This window comes from Crinia signifera, chromosome 4, assembly GCF_055691185.1.
Source record: "Crinia signifera chromosome 4, ASM5569118v1, whole genome shotgun sequence".
Classification (NCBI taxonomy): Eukaryota; Metazoa; Chordata; class Amphibia; order Anura; family Myobatrachidae; genus Crinia; species Crinia signifera.
In genome coordinates, this window is record NC_139220.1 from 131270293 (window position 1) to 131283625 (window position 13333).

Here is a 13333-nt window from a genome sequence, read left to right on the forward strand (position 1 = left end):
GCGTACTGTGATTGCCTACAATAGCCAGAAAAGTTTCACTAATTGATTGTTTTAAGATGTAAACATAATATTGCTATGTGAATACTTTTCTGAATGTGTTTTAACCTGATCAGTTTGAGGGCTTTCTGATGAAAATTAGCCATCTTAATTGTATGAATTTAAATGAAATTCCTATTCAGAGCAGGTTTCCAACATATCTAAACAATAAAGAAAAAATATTTTCTTTATTCTTGTATTAATAAGAATGCCATCTATAGCACTTGCCATTGGGCTGTTGTCACCTTTAGTGCTTCAATTTCCATGGAAGGAGGTTTGGGCCTACATTAGCTCCTCTGCCCCCTGCCATGTCCGTTTACTGGGTAATGTGATAAGAAATTTAGTGGTGTCCTCTCCATCTTACGGTTCCATTTAATGCTCAGTGACAATGCTGCTTTGGTACAGCAAATTGCACCACCACTATCACTGTATACTTAAGAAAGGTATAGACCAGGCATGTCCAAATTGTGGCCCTCCAGCTGTTGAAAATCTACACATCGCAGCATGCCTAACTGGTGCCTTTGACCAATACCAGAATCACTCAGAATCTGGTGTTAGTTAATGGTCATGCTGCTTTTTTAATAAACTGGAATATATAAGCTAAATAGAGGTAAATGAACATACAGTAGAAACTTATATTGCTTTCAGACCAACACCCCAGGTCCAACTTTGGTTATTGAAAACTGTTTCAAGCCATGCCCACGGAATGACTGGCCCACAGGGGTAAACCCTGGTGGGCCCACACTATGTATTCCCTTGGTGGGCCCTTGATGCCTGTCCAACACTTGCCAGTGTTCACACTGCAGGCTCGACCTGGGTTGTCCCTTTGAGTGAACATGGAGAGGACATCAGCCCCAAGAGCTCGTGATCTGGCTTTGTGCTTATTTTTAGCATGACACAGGTCGCACTTTTACTCTGAAGACTATCTGGGTTGGTCACAGGTTTGACCCTGGTTATGATCAGGGTTAAGATACCATTAAATACAACCCAGGTTGCTCCTTTGACACCAATTCAACACCCAGGTTGTCCCGGCAATATCTTTGGTTCAGAGGCTTGATCTGATAGGGGTATTTGTCAACTACTGGTATGTCCCTTATTCGTCAAGATCACAATTTACCCATAAAACACAGGTTTGTAAAGTTGCAGTCAACCAATTAGAATTATTATGAATGAAAAGCATTTGTTACAATCAGCATTGTAAGACCATTGTGAGCCCAGGAGGGTACACGCTTTAACATATTGTAATCATAGGTGATGAAATATACCAAATGACACCCCCAAAAAATATACAATTTTGTTGACCATTTCCATGCTGAGCTTATCTACCGTGTAACTTTTCCATGTTGATCATATATGGTTGACCCATTGACGGTCTACCTAAAACCTGTAGATCTATTATACAACACCCTTTCTGTTATACAAAAAGTTTGCAAAGTGTTCCAGAAATGACTGGTATGTTCCTTTTCAAATTAGTGAAAATCTGTAAATGGAAACTTTTAAATGAGAAAACGGATTGGAACAGTGGACACATAATTAGCGTGTGTGTGCCTGTGCGCCAGCAGCTGAATGACAGGAAAGAGCACACAAGGTAAGAGTTGTATATATATAGATGAGTAAACTATAAAAAGAGAGAATAAGGTGCAAGTCAAAGATCCATCTTACCCATCACGGAGACATCATATTCTATGAGTAAGGTTGCTTCTTGCCCGCATTGTTTAAGAATACTCATGGCTTCGGCATGCGTTGTTCCATGCAAGCGAATTCCGTCCACACTCAGCAGTCTATCCCCTGGCTTGATCGTGCCCTCTCTTTAAAGGAATAAAATAAACAATCTTTATTAATTTGATGTGATGCAGTTTAGAGATAATAGCCACTTACACAAAGTGATTTACTTCACTGTTTGGGACATTAATCCTACTTGTCTATACTCTTAGCATTTACCTTGACAGTTACCAAGCGTGAGGTCACAGAGGAAAAGAAATTACTTCAATCTGGAAATCAGCGATGGGAAAATAACTGCTTATTACTATGTAATCAAGACCAAGTACATCATGTGAGCCCCAGTTTTTGTTTTACAGTAGGAAACATATAAAAAAAAACTTGAGTAAAGGGTTAATATTTCTCTATATCAGCGGTCACGACTCCATGTTGCTGACCATCAGGCTGATGACTTTTCTAATCTCAGTCAGTGATTCAAGGAGTCTGAAAAATCTGTTGAACTGTTAGACTCCACACATAGGGGGTTATTAAGGTGGGTTTGCAAAAGCAAACTCCTTCTCTGCACGTTAGATTTGCCCCACCTGCAGCGCACATGTTTTTGTCCATTAAAGAAGTAGTTTGCTTTTGCAAACCAACCAGTATCATCCCCCATAATTTTGTGCCATCACAATGCTGCCCTGTATGTGCTGTCTGCTGCCTACACAGGTGATGACCTTCTGCAGTAACTTGCTGGGGCCCTGTAATGATTTGTATTGCCTGATGAGGCCCCTGAGTAAAAAAGGACCCCTGATCTAGTGTTCCCTCTAGGCAGTTTTAGTGGGGCACTGAACTCTGCCCGATTTTTAAAGGGCAAAATGCGCCCTGCCCCGCTAAAACAGCCTGCCTCCTACTCTTATGGTGATACTGGGGAAGCACGGTGCCGCAGTATAATACAGCGGTGCCCGCCGCTTCCCCGGCAGTGGAGAGCCTTCGGGGTGGCTGGGCCCGCCCCCTTCAGTGACGATGGTGGCCGGGCCCGCCCCTTTTCATCACGGTCCGGTCCGCCCCCTTGACGATGCCCCATTGCAGCGGCGCCCTGCCCGCCCCTGTTTCTAGAAGGAACACTACTGATCTATATGCTTCTTGAACAATTGCTCATATAATGTACCATGCAAGACTGCATTAGGAACAGTCACATACCCAGCTATAGTATTGGAGCTAAAGTAACTTAACATATTGATGATGTATTTTATTTAGGTGACAATCTGTACCACAAAAATAAGGAATAAATATGTAAGACAGGGAGGGCTTCAGTAGATAGCAATGAAGCATTTATCCTATGGGGTAGATTTACTGAAGCGTCTAACACCAACACATTTCAGGGTTGCCAGTAGCATTCAAGCAGATTCTATCGTCTTAATTTTCAATAATTTACAAATCCTTATATACATATGGTTAGATGTATTAAATTGTAGCCGCAGCAGCAGCCTTATTGTTCAATGACTGTATAAAGGAATTTAATATAGTCCTAGTATTTAATGGTGCAGGTGCGCACATCACCACTAACAGAATCGCAGATATTCCTATGCCCCTCTATTGGGAAAAAACAATCTGCCATATTAATGCATTGCACCCATCGCCCCTAATTACACTGCTCCAATAGTATCTTCACTATACTAGGGATCGTTTTTTAACATGTACAATACATGGTGAATTATTGTATTAAAACCTTAACTCCTGAAAAGTTGCCAGTTAAGGTCCATACACACTGGGTGACTATACCCAGCGTGTATGGACAGCGATGACCACTGTCATCGCTGCGGGGAAAGCCGCTCAGTGCATACACACTGAGCGGCTTTCCCCCTGCCTGTTGCCGACGGAGGGGGGGAGGGAGGGGGGCGTTGCATAGCGGAGCGATATGCAAAGCCGTCCTGAAGGCCGCTCATCTGCTGGTATAACCAGCAGATGAGCGGCTTTCCCGGGGATGTTGCAGGAGCGTGCAGCAGCGCTGCCAGCTTATATGTAAATACATACATTATGGAACAGGGCAGCCAATAAGGCCTGATATGGAGTTCTATTAGCCATATAGATCTGCAATATGCAGTGGTGGAGGCTCTCTCTGGTGAGATTCCACTGCTCCATACAGGAATGTACTAATTACATTTCTTTTCAATCCAGAAAAGGTGAAAACAGTTGAATGCATTAGAAGAACAAAAGGTTATACACAAAATCTAATGATTGCTGATGCTGGGCAGAATACTAAACAGATTTCCCTAACATCCCATCATCCCTAGGGAGAGAACAGCCGTGCAGCTCTACGTGGCAGGGTGTTTGAATAAGTTTCGGTTTGTTATTTTTATTCCGTCAGCCTGCCTAGCCTGAATGCTTTGCATTGTTTCTGTATCTCTAAATAATGTTAACGATCGTTGTCATATGTCTTCTGCGCTGCATTGTGTCTGGGATTACACTGACATTATATCAGCCAATGGTAAGAGCTGACAATGGATGCAAGAGATGAGGAATACGCATCCTCTGCAGAATTTTTTGGCAGTGCTGCTTTTAATACATAGTAAGGACATTTACATTCATTATATTTGCTTATAACATTTGATGCATAGCTTATCTACTTGTGCACCACAATAACCCAGATCCATCTATATTGCTGCAGAAAGATGTATTGTACCTGTCAGCTGGTCCTCCAGGTCTAACGCAAGTTATTACAACAGGACGAGATTTATTTCTGTCCTCATGTGCCCCTCCTGGAAACAGGGAAACAGAATAAGATAATTGCTCCAAGCGAACACACATTTTGCTCACTGCTTCATAACCTGACATACATTATTCTATACAAGGATCACATTCTGTCCTTTCCAGCCACTAAGCATCCATCTGCTGCCATAGAACTCTAACGTGAATGATTACTGACTGGATGACTGACAAAATGGAAAACTTTAAAGGTCAGAATATGAAAAGAAAAAAAAATGGATATAATTTTTACCTTTCTATACAAATAGGAGATAATCCTTACAATGGAACAGGAACAGCAACACACAAAACTGAATGGATGCTAAAATAATCAAGCCGCACTGAGCGCCCTTTAATAAGAACATTTTGGCAGCTAAACTGTTTACATTACTGCAGATACAGATAGTTCATATTTTCTTAAAAAAAAACAGCATCTGCACAATGCAAATGATACAAATAACACACAACATAATACAGAAGGCTAGACCCTGCCCGAATTCGCTTCCAGCTGCTGGTAAGAAAGTGTAAGGTTATTATAAAGCAGACACTAATATGAAAGCCACCATTAATACCAGACATTCCTATACAGCTACATGTGGTGAGGTATTCTTGCGATAGCAGCAGCAGCAGTACAGAGAAAATTGACAGAAAAATGGCCGCACAGCATTTTCCCAGAGATCTGCACATAAACATTAGGGTCTGAGGGGTAGATTTATTAAGCTTGGTGAAGTGATAAACTGTCTGGTTTTTATCACCGGCCAATCAGCTCCTACCTGTGAAGTTACAGGCTTGGTTTGAAAAATTATAGGTAAGAGCTGATTGGCCAGTGATAAAAACCAGACAGTTTATCACTTCACCGAGCTTAGTAAATCTACCCCTGAGTGCTCTATTGCTGAGACTGTACAGGGCTGCACTACTGCCAGCAGAGTGGAAAGGGCACACAGGCCTCCTCCTCTCTTATAATTTAGGGATGACCTAAAAAGGGGGCATGTCCATACCACCTAAAAATATAATGTAAAACAAAATTCATAATTAGGGGGCCACTTTGCAAGCATCAGAGGGAGCACTTCCTAACTTGCTTGCGGAAAGCAGGATTTCCCTTCTCGGCAAGTGCCATCTTCCCTGTGATATTTGGGTAGATGGTGCATGTGCACTATAGAGCAAAAGATCTTTGCTTAAATTTGGGGTGGATTGGGATGGAAAACCAGCCTGGGAATTCTCTGGAAGCAGCCTTAATGGAGGTGTGGTCTGTAGGAGGGAAGTTAGCTTCTCATAGGGTCTGATTTTGAGTTGGACGCCATCATTGTCTTCTTTGTGTCCCTTGCTATTGTTATGCTAATGCTGCTGTAACACTCACCACCAGTGCCATGTGGACAGGGTAAGTTGTTTTCCTGCTTTGACAGAAAGGTGAAGACCACCCTCCCCAGACACAACGACAATACAATAGTAACACAGGTGTTCCCAAGAATAAAAGTGGAACAGTATTATTAGTCCTGTATGGCTATAAACACCATTAATACAGCAATAATGTAATATATTTATTAAACAATGTAACACCCAAACAGAATAATATATCAGAAAGATAAAAAACAGTTTCACAAACTGCACCTAACACTTATTTTACAATATTAAATGTTATACAGATACAAAATGTTTAAATACCTACCATTCTGTCGGAGGTGTATATAGTGGTGGTTGAATAGGGTTCCAAACATTTACTGTATACTGTAGTTCAATGGTGTTAATGGAGGTTTCCTATTACCACCCCTCTGTCAATATTAAGCTTGACATGGTAGTTTGGTCGGTATTAAGTAAAATCCTTTGTTTAGCATATTGATCCAAATTGCAATACTTCGTATTTCCTGACACTGCTCATGTGAGCTGCTCTTGCTCTATAGAGCAGCTGCAGAGGCTGCTGGGAAAATGTGGTCTGCCTGTGGTATGACATATACATGCACTATAGCATAATGCGCAGTGTCAGATTAATAACTCCCATACAGTACCAGGGTATTCTCTACTACACAGCACTTCTTTGGTGTACTGTACATGTGTGTGTCCAAATATGCAAGGACTGAAGAGCCCACTTTCTGTGTCTACAGGCACTGCGATAATGATTTGTTCCACCATTAAGACTTGAACCAGTCTTATCCTAGGTGCAGATGATCCATATGAGTATGGCCTCTAGTTTGCACAACTCGGCGTCTCTGTATGCAACCAAATTCAACAATATGCCTATATATCAGGGATGGGGAACCTTCGGCCCATCAGGTGTTGATGAACTACAGATCCCAGCATGCCCTGCAACAGGTTTAGCATTCGCAAATAGAAAAACTGTAGCAGGGCATTCTGGGATCTGTAGTTCAACAACAGCTGGAGGGCCGAAGGTTCCCCATCCCTGCTATATATTGTTATCTGTGTCTTCTTAGTCAAAGTTTCTCTACAGACTTAAAGTGTTGGGAACTGATAAAACAGATCCAATAAAAGGCTATTTCATCCATGTAGACCAATTTCTACATATTATATCATTTTTTCCCTACATTTTCCTGCAGGGGTTATAATGGATTTCGAAATATGCTAAAAGCAATGAAAGGCTGCATATAGACCATATAAAACAAGCAAAGAGAATATTCAGCTTTCATCATGTGTATAAAAATAATTGATCTATTATTCCATCATCAGGTTACAGAAGTTTAGAGTCTAGTGGAGAAAATGCATAGAAAGAGAAATGGTAAATGTATATAATGTACCTTCTTACAGGTACGTTTGATGTGCACGGCTGCAGTTAACTGTATCCTGTGCACATAAGGGTCATTCTATGGTAAAGACAGCTAAAAAGCACATAAAAGTGATTTACAGTATAGGAAAGGTTCTTCACTTTAAGTTCCATCTTTAATAATGTAAAATTGCAGTCTGAATGGACACAGTCCATAATAGTGTTTGTTAAAACATGTATGTAGGATATTTTAACTATTTATTTACCAGGTATAAACGGCAACTGTCTATTCCAGTGATGGCTAACCTTGACACTCCAGATGTTGTTGAACTACATATCCCAGCATGCCCTGCTACAGTGTAGTTCCAAAACAGCTGGAGTGTCAAAGTTAGCCATCACTGGTCTTATTCAGTAGGGAAAGGTTCTTCAGAAGCTGGAGGAATGAGCGTTGAGATTCTCCTGGCAAAGTTAGTTAGTGAGGCAGAACGGTTCTTTTTGTTCCCGCAGCAGAACAGGACTTTCCTTTTGTTTCATTAAGTATGGATCAAATGTTGATACAGACAAATAAAATATTAAATGTAGTGTTCTTTATTTCATCCCCCAGTGCAGAACAAAGGCTCAACTTCAAAAAGGAAATATGTAGTGTCCATTCAAGGAGGTGAAGGACCGATACTGAAATGTGGATTTATATGTTTTGTTGAGGTTTGTTGATGGAGAAATGATAAGGCAGTTATAACAGATATGCATCAGATTGCTCCTCTAGCTGAGTTCCAAGTGAGCTGCTTTCTGCATACTGTATACCTCCATCATGGGTGCATTGCCTTCTACCAGTACCTTTGAAGCCTTAGATCCAGGGTGGGGAACTTTTTCTGTGCCAAGGGCCGTTTGTATGGGGAAAAAATCCTTTGGGGGCCATATGTAAAAATTTCTCTTATAAATTGTGCTGGTGCAGCTGTCCCACGCTGCGGCGGCTGCCGCTGAGTAGGACTGACAGTCTACGGCTGCTCTTGATTAAGAGGAATCTCGCGAGAACTACTGACCTCTTGCGAGAATTCCCCTGTACTTTACTCCCGGCAATGGGGGTCGCATACGCCCACCGGGCCTGACGTCCCCCCCCCCCCCCTCCCTGCCTTCGATGGACTTAAAAATACTTTTTTGTTCAAACTTCTTCAAATACTCCTTTAAATCCTGCTTGATTTTCTTTATTTCATCTTGATTTATCCAACTAAGGGGTCGTGATCTTCACAAATGGTGGCAGAATTTGTCTTTGCTGTTATTTCAGAAAAGATGAAAGTTTCTTCTTCTGAAACTGTCCAGAAGTTAGAAGTGTTCCTGGGGTCTCTTAACTGAAGATTGCTTGCTTGCTATTTTAGTCTACATGGGCCCATTATGTCTTTGGTAGAAATATAAGATCGCCGCAAAGAAATTTGCATTTGGTACAAGGCAATTATGCCATCTTTGATTTCAACCACATCATCATCTGGAATTCCATCTCATTCTGAAGAACTTTAAATTGATTACAGCACTCCCAGTTCTTTTAGGCATCCACCAGCACACACACAGGTTGTCTCAATTTTCTGCCAGTGCAGCTACAATCTACAATATTACACAGGTCACTGACTATTACACTTGTCTGGGTGTGAGCTGCTTGAGTGTTCTGTGTCTCATAATACTTTGCTATTAAAACCAAGAGACTAAGAAACATTTTTATTATGGTACTGTTCAAACTCTTCTTATACAATAAAGCCCATGGTATAAACTTAAGAAATACTGAGAGTATCCAAGCTCATGCAGACAATTTATTTGCTATGACTCCACATGTATATTTCCCAGCGTGCTGTGCTCTCAATTTGACTTGACTCTATTTGAAAGTAATCTTGCTACATTTAGCATTCTAATGGACATTAACTAAGGTTTATTCCCCCAAGCCATTTTCACCTGCGAGACACCCACCCTTCTGCTGAGTGTCTCCCTGGGAAAAATGTCTATGACTTACAGAGGTGAAAGCATAAAACACTACTCATAAATGTAATATTTGTTTTCCAAAGCGTTCATTGACATCTGTTTTAGGTGTCCAATTATTAACATACTTTAAGACACAAAGGTAGATGATGTTAATTTTCTTTTAAACGTCATGAAATAATGAGTGAAATGAGACTGGGTACTACTTATTTTCGGTAGTAACTTACCTCGTATTACAAATCCAAAGGTGTTACCTTCTTTGTGTAGAGTAACTTCCACAGTTCGAAAAACCACTCCTGACCCTTGTATTGCTGAGAGAGAAAAAAGAATGAAAGGTCATAAAGGCAAGGTTTCAGATTATCCGCCACTTCCGTCTCAGGCTACCCCTTATAGGTATTCTTTACTGACAGTTTATCATATATAACAAAATATCCTGACCACCTGCAGTATTTTCTCATTAAGCAAATCATTAAAGCTACAGGAAGGAGCAGGTCATCTATATTCTATATAATCTATATAATCTATTTATCTCTGCACATGTTAAATCTGGCCCCCCCCCCCCCCCCCCTGCAGTGCACATGGTCTTGTCCATTTGAAGAGGAATTTGCCTTTGCGAGTGAACCAGAATAAGGGCCATTGTGTATTAATCATGAGAACTAATGCACACATTCAAACTATTTCAGATCTGTGTTGTTTATAAAGGATTAAGTTAAGACAGTTGCATTCTACCACACAACACATACATGAGATAATGCCGGTTGGTTGCAAAAAAAAGTTATCTAGTACTTAAAAAAACCAAAAACACAGTAAGCGCAAAAGCAGAGAATGTTCTCCCATATGTGGAATTCAACATGCACTCTGTTGGCAGTAGTATGTAGCAGCAGGAGTGCCCCTATTTATTACAAACACAGGTCAAACATTAATATCCGCGTGTGCCCCTACTGTAAATCCTCTTTTTTATAACCAATAACACTACCTGCTAGGCATTGGTTAAACTACAGAACTCTCCCTCTGTATGTAGGCATCCCTAACAAAAACATAATCCATGCCTGAGTGACATATGCTTTCACATTGCGACTTATGAGGCCCCATGGTTTAAATGAAATCTGACATCCTGTTTCTAATTTAAATGCTAGCTATATTTCTATATAGCTATATTTACATATTCATAATATGTATATGTTTATCTATAGCAGTGGTCTCCAACCTTTTTGGGGGAGTAAGCTACTCGAGACAAATTAAACCACCTGAAGAGCTACTAAATTTTAACACAAAAAATAAATCTTCATTACAATCGAAAAATGCCCTTTACACATTATGCCACACACTGTAATGCCCCTTACCGCAATGCCCCAGACACAATATGCCACACACTGCAATGTCCAATATGCCGCTTACATACCTCCCAACAGTGGAGGCGGAGGAGAAAGGACATTTGCGCGTGTTGAAGGCACGCGCCCAAAATTAGGGGGCATGACATACTATTGTAGTACTCCTGCAAGGCCACATCCCCTATTTTTCCACTCTGGGTGCATGGCCAGTGCTCTGAGAGCTGCTGGCCATGCCCCCAGCCTCTCTAGATGCTGTGCTATATATACACATGACACCAGCAGTGCCAGATAAACAATGCCCCCCAGATTGTGGTGCCATTCTAAATAAATACTCTTGTGGTCACTGTGTGCGTAGTAGGTGTGCGGCCAATGAAAATGGGTGTGTGATACACATATGCCCCCAATAGTGCAGTGCTAGATATACATATGCTCCCAATAGTGCCAGATACACATATACTCCCACGGTACCAGGAATGCCCCCACAGTGCCAGAAACAGGTATGCCCCCATAGTGCCAGAATCAGGTATGCCCCCACAGTGCCAGCAACACATATGCTCCCACGGTGCCAGGTATGCCCCCAAGGTGCTCGATTCCTACTAGCACCCTGAGAGAGATATTTTTGTAGCCCCCCAGCCCCCCAGACCGGACTCCATTGTACATATGCCAAACACTGTGATGCCCATTATACATATGCCACACACTGTGATGCCCATTATACATATGCCACACACCGTGATGCCCATTACATATGTCACATAAGTGCCGCTTACCTACATGATCATTGCCAGGCGTTACATGCTCGATGCCAGGGGCTACATGCTCGATGCCAAGGGGTTTCATGCTCGTTGCCAAGAGGGAGGTGAATTGCTGGTTGTCAAGGGGGAGGTGAAAGGCTTGTTTCCAAGGGGGGAGTTGAATTGCTCGTTGCCAAGTTGGAGTGCCAGTGGTGTAACAATAGAGGATGCAGAGTTTGCAGTTGCTCTGGGGCCTGGTAGGTTGGGGGGCTCCGAGGCCAAGCTAGCAATCCCCTGCACCCTTTTAATTTTTTTTTAAATAGCGCTGCTGTCCTGTGCCCCCAGTGACAGTATTTTTTAATGAGGGGGCATGCAGCGGAAGGGAGTGCTGGAGGAGACGGGCTATTCTTGCCTCTCTCTTCTGGAGGCTGGAGCTTAACGTCACTAGTGAGCGTCCAGCCTCAGCGCAAAATACTAAAATGCCTGACCTTTCCAGCTGCCAGGGCTGACAGGAGACGCAGTGTCGGGACCCGATGCAGCAGAGCGGGGGACCTGGTGGTGTGGATCCCAGCAATGCGATGCAGAGACCCGGTGGTAGCCTGGCGCTGGTGAGTGGAAACCCAGTGCTGCGCTGCCGGAGGTACAAAGCACCATCTGTCCTAGGGGTGGGGCATGCACCATCTATCCAGCGGTATCTTTACTGGGGGAGTGGGGTACAGTGGGAAGCACATTGTTCCATCTATACTGGGGGGGGGGGGGGGGTATCCTGCTCTCTCTCCCCTACCCTCTCTCTTTTCTCTCCTGCTTTCTCTTTTCCTTGCCAACACTCTTTCTCTTAACCCAATCTCTCACTCCATATCTCTCACCTTTTTATCGCTCTCTCTCTGCTGCTAGTCCTTATCCTCTCTCTCCACCCCACTTCTTTCCCCACACTCCCTCTCTCTCTATTATCTCCCTATCTCTGACACTCTCCTACCCCTCTCTACCTGCGCGCTCTCTCTCCCCTGTCTCGCTCACCCTCTTTTCCCTGTCTCTCACTGAAACTCTCTCACTCCAAATTGCCCCCTCACTTTCTCTCTCTCCCTCTTTTTCCATAAAGCGCCATCTCCCTATCTCTCTCCCCAACACCCTTTGTCTCTTACTTTCTCTTCTGCAACCCCACCCCCATAGTGACAATGTGGTGGTGGTGGGGGGGGCTTCCGACATTCTTCTAGTTACTCCCCTGCCGCACACAATGTAAAACTGACAGCCGGGCAGAGAGTGCTAGGCTGCCCGACTGTATACTGAAAGCAGGTCCGCCACTATTTTGAATGCTCCCGCTGGACCGCGAGCCAATGGGAGTTCACAATCCAGCAGCCAATCAGGAACCACCACTGCCAGCTCGCGAGCTCCCATTGGCTCATGGTCCAGCAGGAGCATTCAAAATGGCGGCGGACCTGCTTTCAGTATACAGCCAGGTAGTCCAGAACTTGCTCAACAGGATATAGAGCCATCGGCATCACTCCAAAAGGGTTTTTCTTAAAAGAAATCTGCAATTCAGCGCAGGACTTGATACCCAAAATCGTGAGTGGTATAAAGAACTGTCCAATACTCATAGTCCCACCATAGGAACATGATCCTGAATATGAGGAAAGTAGGGGTGCCTACCCCCTTTATTCAAATTTAATCAAAGCACGAGCTGTGCAGTTTATTAATTTCATGTTGTTTGTATGTGTATGTTTTTTAATATTATGATCAATTTGTATAAAATATATCAATTAGACACGCTGTGTGTTTTTAATAATTACTCTCATCGCAGATACTCTTTGATAAAAAAAAGGTACTTGTTTCTTATCACGGCCACAATCGCGGGCATCGTGTGCCTTAACTTTAAGGCACACGATGCGACGCGATGCCCACGATTTCCCCATAGGCTTCAATGTTAAAATATTTAACATTGAAGCCTATGCGATGGACCCGATTTGTCGTGTGCCTTAACTTTAAGGCACACGATGCGACGCGATGCCCACGATTTCCCCATAGGCTTCAATGTTAAAATATTTAACATTGAAGCCTATGCGATGGACCCGATTTGTCCATAGGCTTCAATGTTAAATTATTTTAACATTGAAACT

General features: G+C 42.7%; 1 protein-coding gene across 16 annotated transcripts in view; it reads right to left on the minus strand.

The window, feature by feature from the left end:
* The window catches only part of GRIP1 (glutamate receptor interacting protein 1), a 483847-nt gene that overhangs the window by 94590 nt on the left and 375924 nt on the right, over window positions 1-13333 (minus strand). For all 16 annotated transcript variants that reach the window (XM_083182482.1, XM_083182486.1, XM_083182485.1 and 13 more), the window contains exons 5-7: window positions 9382-9465; window positions 4418-4493; window positions 1699-1844 (exon numbers count right to left, since the gene is read on the minus strand). In XM_083182482.1, coding sequence (XP_083038608.1) covers window positions 1699-1844; window positions 4418-4493; window positions 9382-9465 — 306 coding nt within the window. The remainder of the gene's footprint in view (window positions 1-1698; window positions 1845-4417; window positions 4494-9381; window positions 9466-13333) is intronic.